This window comes from Seriola dumerili, unplaced genomic scaffold (assembly GCF_002260705.1).
Source record: "Seriola dumerili isolate Sdu_G_001 unplaced genomic scaffold, Sdu_1.0 BDQW01000003.1, whole genome shotgun sequence".
Lineage (NCBI taxonomy): Eukaryota > Metazoa > Chordata > Actinopteri > Carangiformes > Carangidae > Seriola > Seriola dumerili.
Window position 1 is genome coordinate 6,683,069 of NW_019174258.1, and position 15,388 is coordinate 6,698,456.

Sequence of the window (15,388 nt, forward strand, 5' to 3'; positions counted from 1 at the left end):
GGAATTATGTTTATCCATCATTTCTTGTCGATTAAAATTCATGTTCATACTTTGGCCACCTTTTGCATTACTAATGAAAACTTTTATGCTAATTTGGGACTATTTTCTCTGACTGAGAGAGGAAAACTGGACTTTAAAAAAAAACAACTGTAACTTGGATTATATTATCATGCTCAGGTTAATTTTAGTGATTGATGAGTGACCAAAGTGTGCAGCAGGCTCCTCATGTACCGGCTCCGGTTGCGGGCAGGCAGCATGTGCTGTGGGAGGAGCTAAAGTTTGGAGGCTTGAAAGCGGCCAGCCTTCAGTGTGTGTGTGTATGTGTGTATAGTAGAGGAGGCTCGTCTTCCGACACACAGAGGATGGACTTCATGGTCTCACTAAAGGACTGTCTGACGAACGACTCTTAAGTGCACTTTGCGGATTTTAACGTTATTTTGCTTCATTTTTCGACAGTGTTGGTTTCCAGCGACTGAATACCTAAGAGTGTGACAAGAGTTTCTTTTTTCTTTTCTTTTTGCGCTGCAGCTGCTCGATGGTAAGGTCCTTTTGTGCCTGCTCGGTCCTGTGGTTCTCAGGTTAAACACCTTTACAACGAGGAGAACTGAGAAGCGGAATATCTTTTAAATATAATGTTATTTTTATGTAAAAATTGTGCTTTAGTGTTATTATCGGAGGAAGAATTTGTGCACCTCTTTCCCCCGGCATAATCTGAGGCAATTATTCTAAAAGGAGATCTTAAAAGCGTAATTGTAGGATTTCTGAGACATCGCGTTGATTGGTGGTGTTTTGTCTTACGACAGTTAATACTAACCGAGACTTTGAATGTATCCTTCTGTATAGTTAGTGATGTTGCTCACGTAGCAGCTGCTTTTATGTCATTTCGATCAGGGATGATGGTGATGATGATGAAGGTCTCGTGCACATGTCGCCTGTTTGCTCCTTAGGAATATCCCCCCAAATTCTGTTGTATAAAACTAATAACATTTCGGCTTCAGCAGTGATTTGCTGCATTGTTGTAAAAACAGCATGTGAGGGTGAGGAAACAGCCTGATGGACTGGCGCCTCAGTTTTCAGTCTACCCATGTGGGTAAACAGCTGCTATTTACATCCAACCGAAAGAAACGACACGCCAGAAACGGATCTGTTGATTTGACTGCGCTGTATTTTCACCAGACTTAAAGAAACATGGGCACATTTGCGGCTGCTTAGTCCTGATTAACCACACAGGTCAGTTAACACCATGTGGAGCCTTTTGGAATTGATTGTGTCCAAGTTGCTTTATGTTGTTTCCTGTTATTCTCTTCCAAATAGATCGCCTCTTCTTATCTCTGTTGGCCTGTTGTAGAATGTGTTGACATACCTCCTGTATCAATCTGCATTTCTACTGAACAAACACAGTTTGACAGGATAAAGCAGCTCCTTTTCTAGGTCACAAGGAATGCTTATAAAATGTGTACTTTATCCTGAACTGATGGACCAAATCTGAGTTTAGAAAGCGTGTGAGAGCCAAGGCCTAGTTCAGTGTTTAGATGGTGCTGATATGCTTTGTTGGAATCAGACTGTGAATGACCACTGGAGCAGTCTTCCCCCTTCAGGCCTCTACTGTTCTTCTCCTCCCCTCACCAGTGTGTGATACTGTATCAATAACTCTAATAACACTGATAATCTCAGGCTCTCTTACTGTCAACAAAGCTGCAGAAACTTCTTCTCCAGAAGCACTTGCAAAAGCATCTTATGCCCCCCCCCATCCTCCCTCTCTTTTTCTCTGAATCACACACACACACACACACACACACACACACACACTCACTCACACTCATATGCGCACACAGACCCCCACCCACACAATCACACACACATTCAAACACTCAAAACAAACACACAGACTCCACCCAACACTCCACCCACTGTAACAACTTCAGAGGAATGGTCAGCATGTGGAGAGGTTGTGGTAAAAAATTGGAAGGGAAGTGGAAACCTGGGAGGGGAGAGACACTGATGCTTTTAACTCCCAAAAGGTTAGTGATATCTCATATAGTGTCCAGAGGGACTGGAAGTGATCAGTGCAGACTGATGGGAACTTGTATATCCAGAGTCCCTGTGCAGCCTCAGTGCTGAGGTGTGGGAAAACAGTCATTTCGCTGGGCTGAAGCCAGATCGCACCCAGGGACAGGGCAGGCATGAAGCCAGCCTCTCTGCCTTTTCATCAGCTGAGTTGAGTTTGTGCACAGTTGAGTTCAAAAGTGGTTCATTATTCATCTCAAATGAAAAAAAAAAAAGAGAGAAATGTATCCCATGTAGCTTTTGTTTTTGTGGAGGTTTTTCTGCAGCTGGAACATTTGGCAGCGAAGGCACATCAGTTTGTGCAACCTGCAAGAATTCTTGTAGCGTTAATGCAACCTAAACTGTGAAAAGTCACACGTTACCTTTTACACATGGGTGATAAGGTTTAATGGTTCACATTTGCATTCACTAAAACCTGGCTGTAGCCCCGTTCGCTGACTGTCTCTGCTGTGTCTGTGCATAGCTTTGTCTGCCAGTTTCAAGGCTATTCATATTCAGTTTGACCTGCAGGTCCTGTAGAAAGGCTGGCCAGGCCCTGCAGGGGTATAGATGTTGGGCCAAAGGAGTGTTCTGGATGCAGGTGATGTTCCTCTGAGGCCATGCTGATAAGCCTGAATTCATTTTCCTAAATTGACTTTTCTTCCCTCTCCTGTTGCTTCCCACTCTGGCATTACTTTCACAAACAAATCTGTTTGTAGGAGTGAAAACATCTGTTCCACATGCATTTGAACCGTTCTTACCAGACTGCCTGGCCATGATCATCACTCTTCACACAGAGGACCAGAATATCTACTATAAATTAAAAGATTAATGCCATATTTCTATAGAAACCCTCTAATTGTATAGAAAACTGTCTTCACACTCCCATAATAAAGCTGGACAGTGACGGAACCAAGTTTAACAGGTTTCAGCTTTATTGAAAATGCAGGTTTATTCTCTTCACTGTGTCTGTCTACCAAGTATTTAGGTTTGTCAAAAATGGACCCTAACTGAGGTGTCTGCCTCAGGATGGAAATATATTACATAACATGTTGCTCGCCAGAGAGAAATTAATGTTTTTTACTTACTCTCTTGTTTGGAGAGAAATGTAGATGAAAAAGATAAACTGTGACTTTGTGATGGAAAACAGACTTTCTATGTGTCTGTGATGTTTTTTCCTGGTGAATCCACTGATAACCATATCTAATATTTCAGTGGGGTTGATACGGAGACAGTTATTGTCTTGAGATTTCGTATTTACATGGGAAATTACCAAGTAGGACCATATTATTTAACTTTATATGTGACCGAAGGTGAAAGTCGGTGTGCTGTATTGGTTAGAACAGAAAAGAGGAGATGCTTTTAATACTGTATTTTAATTCACTTTGTGTGATGTGTCCATACAAGCTGCATGCACGTATTGATTTATGCATGCTTCACTGCAGACAACCCATTTATATTAGGGACTGTATAAAAATTATTAGGGTTCTGAAGGGTGGTCAGAAATGCAAGAGTTTATTTTGATTTTTTCTTTTGGCTGAAGGGACAGTAGTCTGAGGGTTGTTCTGGGAGAACAGCAGGCCTCCTTTTTTCCTGGTGCAGCCCCCCTCCCCACACAAATAATTTGCAAACAGTCCCTTTCTTATATAAATAGGCAAATTTTGTCTTCTATTGCAGTTTCATTGGAAATCAATTAATCATAATATAAACGGTCTTTTTAATCATTTCCAGTTATTTCCCCACTTAACTGTTATAGTTGAATACATTTATTTTGACCCCTTTCCTTATCTGCCCAATGTATCAGCTATTATCAGTGGGATTGTTGCCAGGACGGCCCTCGCTGTTGACTTATTACTTCCTTTATTGGCGGCGACTGCTCGCAAAGACAAAGACAGAGCCCCTACCTGACAGTAAACAAAGCAGAAGAGCCTCAGCTGTAGCTTTTTTTTCTTTTTTTTTTTTTTTTGAAGTCAACATGTTTGCTGAGAGCAAACCGCCACCTGCCTCGCAGCGGCAAACCTGACAAACGACTCAGACAAACTGTGTCATGTTTCCACTTGGGATGAGTAATGTGAGCGGATCTGTGGTCAAGGCTTGTGGTTACGATCATCGGCATTCATACCTGAACGCGCTGAAGTGATTGCAGTGAGGGTCTGACAAGGTGAAACCGAGGCCAGAAACAAAATATCGTCATCTGATACGCTTTTAAATCCTATTGCCCAGCTTGTCAAATCGTGTAAAGAAATGAGTCCTCACATCGGTTTAACTGCAGGGATTACTCGTGCTCCCCCTAACTCGATGTTTAAGTCATGAGATGAATAACCTACTATGGATGGCCAAGTCTGTGGATTTGATGTTGTAATTAGCAGATGAACTGTGATGCTAACACAGCGTGGTCCAGACCTCACAAAGGCCTCTATTGTGTGACTACATGATTGTAAATCTTCGACTCTCCTTTTGTCACGCCACAGAGTTTGTTCACACTTTTGACTGACATCATCATCATCATCATCATCATCATCATCAGCCCAGCAGATGAATGAGATATTGTGTGTTGTGGCCATTTGCAGGTTTGATAGCAACAGAGTTCTCCATATATCTGGGCCAGAAAGTCTCAACAAGTCCAGAGTGGCAGGGAAATAAATGAAAGGCCTTCTTTTTTTTTTCTTTTTTTTGCCTCACTGCTGACGTCTTAGGACAATCATTAAATTGCGTTCTGTCAAGATGTAGAGCCCTGAACAAGTGGAAATTTAAATTCCTCTTGTCTCTTTTTGTTGTGATGTTCCAACCCAAGGCTAAATAATGTTTGGCTCTAATCATGAGGATTTCCTGATTGGTCAGCGCACTTCATTAGTCTAAATGGGTCATTAGGTTAAAAGTGTAGAGAGTTTTTTTAACCCAGAAGCGCATACTAAACAAGAGGAGATTAGTGTAATCTATTTTCCAGTGAGTTTGTAGTCTCATAGCAATCATTTTAAAGCCAGTAAAGTGATTTCCTGAGGAGTGGCTCGCACATCTCCAAAGGTTCCCATAGTTTCTTTAACTGGCTGGCTGTGATCAAGTGGAAGTCTGGGAAATTGTGCCTCCTATCACACTACGCTCTGACTGACACGCACAACTCATTATTGACGCTTTGCAAATTTTTCAAGAACCGATCTCCCACTGTTCCCCGTCAGGCTTGAATAATTTGAGGCAAGGGCAAGTCTGTATCAGAGGGAATAGGGTGACCCCCAACTCTCTTTTAAGCACTTATCTCCTCTGCCAGTTCTCCTTCACTCGCTCGTTTGAAATGATAATTACTCCTTCCTGCATGGCGAAGCTGAGCAGTATGTACACTAATGTAAAGGGGAGTCTGACTATTCCTCAGAGCCTATTCGAGCTTAGGATCGCACTTAAAAGCGTCACATCTCACTCTTTGCTCTTCGTTTCAACACAGTGTGGATATAGCATGTTGCGATAGATGTCACAGAGAGACAAGTCCTGTTGCTAACCTGAAAGATGCCACAGAGGGATGTAAAATCTGAGTTCATCAGCGCATTTTAATAAATACTTTTGACTGCGAGACATGGACATGACGGGATCATGGAAACAGTGCACGTACTGTAGTTAACAATTAACACGGATCTGTCTGGTGGCTTAGGGTCATGCAAAGCCAATTAGGGCATATTCAGTGCCCAGCCCTGTACCTGATTAACATGTGAAAAGGAGGCTTGATGCAAGAGGAGGATTAGTCAGGGGGGGTGTTTGTATGCACTCTAATAAGTTGATAATGAGCAGATTAAGAAATGGAAAGAAGAAAAATAATTTTACGCATTTTATGTATATCTGGATAAGTAAAACTTGATTCGCACATTAATCTTCCATATCAGTAATAACCAGTAGGATAACTAGTCTTTAGTGTATATTTTCTTTTTTAGCAAAATGGCTTTCATGTTGCACGGCAGCTAATAAAGTTTTCATTAGGGTGCTCTTAAAGCTCAGCTGACACCTGAATATTCAGATGTATCATGTCAACTCAGGAAGCTAGGTGTCTGAAAATGGCATAATACGGTTTATGATTTAATAGACTATTAGATACATCTTCTCACAGTAATCATGTTATGTGTGTGCATGGAAATTTAAGGATATGGTTAGTATTTAAGTGCGTTTATAGGTGTAATGTTTGCTGAAGCAGATGAACAAATTCTGCACATTTCCTCTTGTTGAAATAGCAGCTTTAGAGTATTGTGCAGCTGTGGCAGCGCATGCCATCGCTGAGTGCTTTCTAGTTCAGTAAATACACTTGTCTGTTATACTAAAAGGGAGCTTTGATCGATGGCAGTTTGAATCATCAGTGAGTGACTATTTTTGAGGTGACTGTGTCATGACCTGAATATCAGGCTCCTTAATTTAAGTAGTAGGTGGTCTTTCTTTTTCGGAAACCCCTCAGTTTTGTTATATCTTCCAATTTTTATTGTTTGGAAATCATCATCATCGCTCTGTGTGTGAATGCTTAGGGGACATACCACAGCAGGATGCATAACAGCCAGACGTCAATACAATGATGATTCTGTGAATAATTAATAAGACATGCAGGAAAGGTCCGTATCCTCATATTATCACTCTGGGATCACATGTGAATAAATAATTCAGCAAGTCTGCTGGTTTTAATTCTCAGAGACTTTCATAGGATGACACACCCTGTTGTGTCCAGGAAATAATGCCCACTAGCATAGTGATCTCTCTCTCTCTCTCTCTCTCTCTCTCTCTCTCTCTCTCTCTCTCTCTCTCTCTCTCTCTGAAGCCATACTACAACTAAAAAGCATTCATGAGTTGGTCATTTTAACAAAATAAAATGTTCACAAATTTATCATTTTTATTTTCACATCAGAATACAGTGAGTCTGAAATGTGTTAGTAGTTCATCAGATCTCCTGCTGACAAACAGTGGACATAATAATTGATAAATCTTTTTATTCCCCATCTATCTTCACAGTCACTGTGACATATGCGTGTGGCTTTCATTAAGAGAAACACATTTGCATAGAGGAAATGGAGAGGGATATGTTAAATCTGTGGTGACTGATTAGCAGTCAGATCAGTTCTTCAGTGCTGTTTGTACAAATTTGTCTCTTTCAGAGGAGCTTTGCCTTCAGTGTGCAGCTGTTCCACATTATAGACCTAAAAGTTGGAGTGTGCATAAAGGTTTTTATTTTATCCCAGGTTAAAATCTCCTCTGTTTTGTACTGACACAGAGGCCTCGCTTAGTTTCAGAGCCAAGAGAAAATCATGTTACCTGCAGGGTAGAAATGATGTTGGAAGAGACGATATAAGAAGAACATTTCCGTGTGTGTGTGTGTGTGTGTGTGTGTGTGTGTGTGTGTGTGTGTGGTGTGGTGTGTGTGTGTGTGTGTGTGTGTGTGTGTGTGTGTGTGTGTGTTCTTCCAAACTGTAACTTACGAGAAAAGGTGAAAGCAGGAAGCGAGCTGCTTTTGCTCAGTTTTAATAGTTGTTGATGTTCTGTTGACTGCTTTACCTCTGTTCACATAAAAAATCTCTCTTAAAATATTTATATTTAATCAGCATTAATTTCCTGCTCTGTAGGAATTTCCGCAAAGAAGCAAAAACAAAACAATATCTTGATGAAAGATGTTTTTCCAGGACCTACATTGTGTCCAGCTTGTTATGATTTATGACGAAGGGGTCCATATTAAAAACTAGAAAGCCTCTGTAGAGGATATCCTGGAGATTTGCCTCCGATTGATGCATCCCCCATAAGCTGGTATACATTCCTAAGGCAGCAATTAGCCATTTTAGCACCATTGTAGATTTACGTGAGATCTCAGCCATATCTTAGTGTAGACTTCCTGTTTTTAAAATTCCACAAACCTGTGAACTTGTTGTTCAGTGCCTTTTTGATATGGGGGTTTTGATATTAGGGTTGATACAGTGACCTGGACTAAATGCAGGTCATGTAATACATATGTATCATGTATGAAAAGGGTGTTAGAAGTCATGGTGGATGGAGAGCCTCGTCTGATTTGCTAGTATGTCCTGTAGTTTATGGTGACGTCATTACTCCTCATCTTTGTCTAATATCTTTATGACTGAGCTCCCTCATCCAGACATGCTGATTCATGCACTGACATTGTGTAAACTCACCGAGTCACTGTGATGATGAATTTACTATGAGCTCTGCCAGCTTAGGAAACAATCGCTGCTGCCTCGACTGCTGGTGGTGGTGGTGGAGGGGTGGGGTGGGGGTGGGGGTGGGGTGGTGGTTTACGGTTTATTTTTAACCCAGTCGTGATTTATTTAGGAAACTGCTTCCTTGGTGCTGGGAACAGTCTGCTCAGCTGAAACCTTCCTCTTTATTTCCCCATGTTTCATTCCCAGATGGGCTGGACGAGAGTAAATGTGGTATCCCATGTTTACACAAAGTACCTTACATAGTGCTGTGCTCATAGATGGTATGAAACTGTACTTCACCTTTCACCCTTGACTGAGGACTCCAGATGGATCCAGATGGACTAAATTGTCTTTAAGAGTTGGGGGGAAAAGTAAACTTTGCTGGTATAAAAAAATACACTAATATGTGTAGTGTAGCTTGGTTGGCCTACGTTTCCTGTTACATTGCATCCTTTACGTTGACCATTGGACGTGTATATGATCTAGATGTTGATGCTGTTTCACTAGTCTTAAGTTTGATGGAGAATTTTCTGTGCGTTCAGCGTTCAAACTGGTCTGGGATGTGCTACTTAGCTTAGTACTGGAGCTAAAAGCATCTACCAGAAGAAAAGGAATGTGAGTCCTGTTAACACCACAGCTGTTTAAATGTTGTCCACTCAGCTGGCTTGCTACTATTAACCAGTGGTAAACCTACATCCAGCACCCGGTTGGAGGTTGTTTGAACTCTTCACCGTGAAGACGGGACTTCTGAAGTGCTGGTGCGTCTAGCCACAGGGGGTGAGCTAGGTCTTGATGATCTGTCTGGTCAATACTTCCATACTTTAGCACTAGACTGGCTACATGTGTCATTTTCTACTTCTACATATGTTAAGAAGAAGATGTGTCATGGAGCTGAACTGAGTAACAAAATAATGTAGCAAGAAACTAACTGCTTATGCTGTTGAATAATTAATGTATTTTTTTTGTGTGAGTGATATGTATGTAAGGAGTAATTACTTATGTTCAAGTGATGTTGCCAACACTGCTTTTAATATATAATTTACCAGTGACTTTATGCAAACCCCCTACAGGAGCTCTTCATTTAGAAGTTAATGTTTTTATAATGATACTTAAGATGGATCAAAGATAATGGTAATTATACATAGTCATTTAATGGTCAACCATTGATTTTTTATTTATTTATTTTTGGTGGGTGGGGTTAGTACCTCCCCCTCTCATCTCCTTGCTTGGATTTAAACCAGTGCACTGCCCACTCAGCTGAGCAGACTGCTATAAGTGTGAGTTATAATGACAGACACAGCATGGAGTCTCTGCCTTGTCAGTCACATACTGAGGTCTTTTTTGCCCAACATAATGGCTTCATAAATCTTCTTGAATAGTAAAATAGACCCAAGGGGCCATATTGTTTTTAAGGTTGCACATGGGGGGAAAAAAAACAAAAACCTTTCACATTATTCCAGGACAAGAACAGTGATCTGACCCTATGAAAACGATTAAACCTTTTGGTGTCTCTTTTTTTTTTTTTTTTTAATGAGATAGGAAGCAGTTACTGGTGACTTTTTGGATTTGGTCTCACAAAGTCACGTTAAAACCTGGCAAAAAGTGAGAGACGGCTTCAAATTTGATTGCAGCCGCACAATTAAATGCAAATGCTTTCATAGTTCCCTTTCACTTTGGACTAAGATGTACTCATGATACTGTTAATGGATTTGATGGCGGCCTAACTTAGCCTCATGTCAAGCTCTGTGATAGTGCTCTCATCACAGGGTCCTGGCCGGACGTTGATTATCTCCATAAGTGCCTCTGTCTGTGCCAAAGACTAAATGAAAGACAAGTCACTTTGCAGAGAAGAGTTATTGGGAGCTGGTCGTCGAGCACAAAGCCCAGTCGTTACACAAAGCTAGCCAAATGGTTAGCGTTCATGCTGCTCCCTATCCAGTGAACTCGCCATGACCTGGCAGAGTGCATCGCCCAATGTGTCTGTCACATCCTTTCTCTCTCTCAACAGATGCAGGTATTAATAGGGAGCCTCCGGGGAGGTTCCAAAGGTTAATGAATCTGTAGCCTTAAGCAATATGGCACCATATTCACCCTTCATGGATACACGGAGCGGCAGACCCTCTCCTAGATGAGCAGATGGGTCCTGTGGCACTGAGCATAGTGGGTCGCCTGTAGTGCAACAGCTCCAGCAGAATAGACCTCTAATCCTATAAATCCTGTAACTGTTGCTTCTAATAAGATCACTTTCTTTGGTCGAGTACTTGCTGTCAAATATGATTTAATACTTATTAATATTTAATAGTTTTTCTTCAGATCCATGCTTCATTGTTCTTCAGAATGGATTAAGACACTACATGATTAATTTGACTAAATTGCATGTACTTGTGACGCAAAGAATATGTTTAAAAAAAAAAAAAAAAAACAGTATGAGTGCAGTATTACATCAGTTTACTTGCCCTTGGCGCTTTTGCTAAGCCTGAACAGATCTGCCTCTGGATTGGGGAACATCCATCTTTTCGTCCTCAGGTGCTGGCCTCAGTTACATGAAGATTTTAGACACCACACCCTTGAGTCATCCTGTACTTTGCATTCCCCAGATACCTTAAATTTCCCAGTATGCTGCAGGGGCCTCTTCATATTGACGTATTCACATATGACTGAGCACACCAACTTCTTGAGCCGTGTTTCTGTGGGGAGGCGGCTGAGAAAAGTGTTCAGAAAGAAGGGACCACAAGGGATACATGTAACTACAGAAACTAGGATTTAACATTTGTAACACTTAGTTGAAGCCATATTGAAAAAGTATTACTTAGGAGGTGCCCCTAAAATCTGTGGTTATGATTTATGACTAGTTGCATCTAAATGGGAACTTTAATACTATAGAAATGGAATTTTCTCAGGCCTTTTTACACACCTCTTACTGGGACAAAATAACATGTGCAAAGTGATTTTTGTTGCACCAACAACTTTTTTGCGCACTGAAAGGTCAATGCAAGAGAGAGATATTTCTTTATGCATTACTACCCTCCAGAATTAGCCAGAAAGTTTCCTGATTCCTCCGAGAGGCAGAAAACCCTCCCTAACAGCACCCCTCTCTTTTTTTCATTAAAATTTTAAAGTTCTCTGGAGTTGCATAAGGATATGCCCTGGGAACATGGAGATTTGGTGTGTGCGACACATGCGGGGCTGCCATGCTTGTTGTTGCAGTCTCAGCAGGCATGAGAGGGACCAGCAGAGGAGGAGGTGGAGGAGGAGGAGGAGGGAGATGTTACAGGAACACGGGTGGATGTTTCAGCCTCCTGTGACTCAGCTAGCTCCACTGGAACAGTTGGAGTCAAAGCAGGCCGGTAGTGAAGCGAAGAGTGACACAGACATATTGGTTCACTGCTTGAGACCCCGAGAGCGGTCAGAGACAAGGGTGTGACAGCGTGACACAGATGCAGAGATAAGAGGAAAAAGGGGTTGGCTAATGTTTTATTCAGCCAAACACATGCGAGCCGTGTTGCCATGGTAAAGGTGAGACGGATAACCTTCCACCTACCCACAGAAACGCCTGTTCCCCAGTCATTGTGCAAGGAGGATAGCCTGTCAGTCAGCCAGTCTGTCTGCTACCAGCCAGCAAGTCATTCATCAAGCAAGCTGCTAATTCTGCCCACTGCCATCCTGAAGGTCTGTTAGCCAGCTACCCAGTCAGAGACGGGGTTGTAAATCTGTTTATCCTGCATACTGTTGTAGTTCATCCAGATTGGCCAGAAGTTGAGAACAGTTCCCCAGCAGGGCCTGTCTCACCAGACGAGCAGGGGCCACTCACTGACCCCCCGCTCATCTTGTGCTGTTACTGGATTTATGAGCTACCGTAAATATTTGAAAGAGGTCCTGTGGGAGTTGTTGCAGTGATGCAAGCCCTCAACCAGAGACTCCATGTGCTCTCCAGTGTTTACTTTGTAAACGTCACCACCTATGTGGGAGCTCAGGGGAGACATCCAGTGCTGTGAGGCAAATAAGGAGTAGTGAGTTTTGTTGTGTGTCACAGGAGCAGGCTTTTGTGTGTTCACTGAGCTGAGGTGTTTGTGCTTTTACAGGGAGTCTGGTAACACTGTAACACTGATATTGCTGGTGTTTCTGGAGGCAGCGCCTACGCCAGAAAACAGTACTTATCGGGAGATCTTAACAAACAAACATGCTAAACTGAGATGGTGAACATGGTAAACATTATATTCATTACACATCAGCATTGTGAGCATGTTAGCACTTAATATCAGCACTGCTGTGCCTAAGTTTAGTCCCACAGCTAGCATGGTTGTTTTTAAAGCAGCAAATAATCAGTTTTCTATGTTAACACTGGCTCAAATGAAAAGGGTCACTTGTTGTAACAAACCCAGAGATAACAAAGAAGCAACTCTGCAGTTCTCCTCAGCTCATCTCATAGCTTTTCACAGGGAAAAAAACGACTGTACGTTGTGTGCTAGGCACCAAATGGCAGACTGACACAGTTGGCAATTAGCACTAGAGTTTTGCAGCTTAAGTGCCAGATACTCCTCTCAGGTGTTGGAGACCAAAAAATAAGTGGAAGAAAAAATATTGACACAAATTTGTCGGTGGCCATAAAAGTCCAAATGAATGTTAATGCAGCTTCTAATTGGCTGTATGCGTAAATAGGTAGATGTTTGTTAGCAGTTTAATAGGTCACTGTCAGTGTTGTGTTTACAGCTTGTTGTTGTTGCCCACAAGTGGCCAAAAACTTGTTATTGCAGGTTTTAAGAACTACTAAGACACCATTCCCAGTTTATTTTGATTGTGGTGTTTTTTTTTAAAAAAAAAAGAAGAAGCTACACTGCTCATGTCCTGTGTTTTGATTTTTAGTATAGAGGGATGAAACTGATTCGAGTTACCTTTTTCAAGTAAAAAGCTGACCCCCTACCAAAGGAAAAAACATCTCAGCATATGTATCTATGTAACAGCACCTTATCTGCACACTCACACTGAAGCCAATAAAAGTCAGAGCAAATGTGTTCAATGTGCCTCTTTGAGACAAATTACAGAGTTGTCTTGGGAGTCACTGTTCTTTCATGTATTTCCCCACATAGCCACAAAATTAGAGCCAAGCTCCCATATTATCTTCTCCGTGATCTCTTGCCGATTGTTGATGACAGCATAATTAAATATAGGGATTATGAAAAAATCAAACAGACGTTTTATCTCTCAGAGAAACTTTGTGGGCTGCAGTGCAAACAGCAAATCAGACATTCACTCAAATTTTAAAGTTCGTAAAACCCTTGAATGATTCACATGATGTATGTGTTCATGTTAGATGACTGGCGGTCTGACTGATCTGTTCAGCTGAGTTTTTCTTTGGCACCATGGTGACAGAGTAAATGGTAAAAAGCATAAATACTTGTCTCAGTCTCAAGACTGAGAGATGAGGCAGGTCATTTTTGGGTGATGCCATTGTTTGCTGTCAGAACTGATAATTACCTCAACTCCTGCAGTCCTGATTTATTGTTTGCAGAAGAATCCACAGCATCCTCCAGAATGAACCACAGCCACACATATCAGTTCTTCTGCTTCAGTAGCTGTTGGTCATGGCGTCAGAAGTTGGATATGGATCTGTTGTTGTAGCTTGTGTTTAATCTTTTTTTTAACGTGTTCTTGGATCAAACATAAAGAAATGGCTTCTCTCTCTTCTCTCCACAGAATCCAAAATGACTTTTACTAAATGGCCACTGGTCGGAGCTTAGCGCTGATCCTTCGAAGAGCACCATGAGTGGATGAAAACAAGCAGCCTTTAATCCAGAAAGGATTCCTCGTCTCTGTGATAAGAGTCTACTAACCGTGTGTAAGGACCACAGGGAGTACAAGAATCAAGTCAAGGACAGGTTCACCCCCCCTCCCCCTCCCCCCCCAGCCTGCAGGAAGATGAGAATGAGAAAATAAAGCTCTGCAGAGTCGAGGAGCTTAATGAATACCAAGGAATCTTAAAAACAAGCATTTGTGTATGTCTGTTTGAGAGGATCCACCAACCATGTGGACATTAGATGTGACTGTCCACTGTCTTCTGGCTGCTGCACTGCTATTGGCTAGCTGCTTCCAATCAGTGATGGCCACTGAGGATGATGTCACGCCACGCATCAGTTTCCCATACAGTAAGTCTAAATAATTACCTGACTTTTGTTATAACTATTGCAAGCATTGCTGGACACATGCTCAGTGTTATCCAAAAACATAATTGATGGTCCAGGAATATGTTGCTTTAGCCTCTTGTCTTTTAGCACAATGAAGCCATCACCTGCGGATTTATGATCACTTTTTAGGGTTTTTGTTTTTAAGTGAGCCAGTGTGGAAAAATAAAGTGTCAACCAGAGACTTTGTTTCAACCAACTCATGAAGGTAATGCTAATGCTAGCTACAGCTGAGAAGTCTGCTCCAACAGTTTTAGCTGACATAATCGTAAAAAAATAGACTTGAGTAGCCTACTTTACTTTATGTCTGAAATCAAGGATACGCTGTTGAAAAAATGACTAAGAATTTTGAGAGCTACATCCGCCACTGTTATCACTGCAGACTGCGTTATGTGCCGTGCAACGATGGCACGCTTGGCAAGTGCAGCAACGGTCCATCCCAAAACCATAATTTAGGTCAATGGTGTACAAATGCAACAAACACAGCTGTGTTGTAGTGTAGTGTGTAGTGATGCAGCCGTTGCAGCAGTGTATTCATAGAGAGACCACAAGTGCCTGCAGGCCCCGTCACACACATGCCACTTTGAAGACACCAGCATTGCAAACACCACTTCTCATAAATACATGCAATTATTTTCAGATGAGACGTCACTTTGCACAGAGTTTACTGTGTGCCTTGGTTTTCTTTTTCAGCCTGAGCCTTGACAAGGAGAAGCATCTGTGGCATAGTATGAAAAACAAATAAAAGTGCTACAATTTGGGACCGACTAACTGCTGTACAGCACATGTAGTCTGGCTTCATACCTTCAAAATTTTGCTTCTAATTGACATGTTGGTAATGTTCAGCTGAGTGCAACAATTGATCTCACAAATATAACCTTAATGCGTTGCCTGGTGAAGACCTTTTTGCACCTGACTTCATCGTTGCATGTAATTAGTCCACGCACACAATGCAGCTCTCCTCTTGTAATTGTAATAGCTGTGGAGTAAGCTTTC

At 41.8% G+C, this 15,388-nt stretch overlaps 1 protein-coding gene across 1 annotated transcript in view; it reads left to right on the forward strand.

The window, feature by feature from the left end:
* The first annotated feature begins 376 nt into the window (after positions 1 to 376).
* LOC111218442 (semaphorin-4B-like) overlaps positions 377 to 15,388 on the forward strand; it is a 46,965-nt gene continuing 31,953 nt past the window's right edge. Inside the window, exons 1-2 of the mRNA XM_022740754.1 lie at positions 377 to 538; positions 13,908 to 14,356. Coding sequence (XP_022596475.1) covers positions 14,236 to 14,356 — 121 coding nt within the window. The 5' untranslated portion in view covers positions 377 to 538; positions 13,908 to 14,235. The remainder of the gene's footprint in view (positions 539 to 13,907; positions 14,357 to 15,388) is intronic.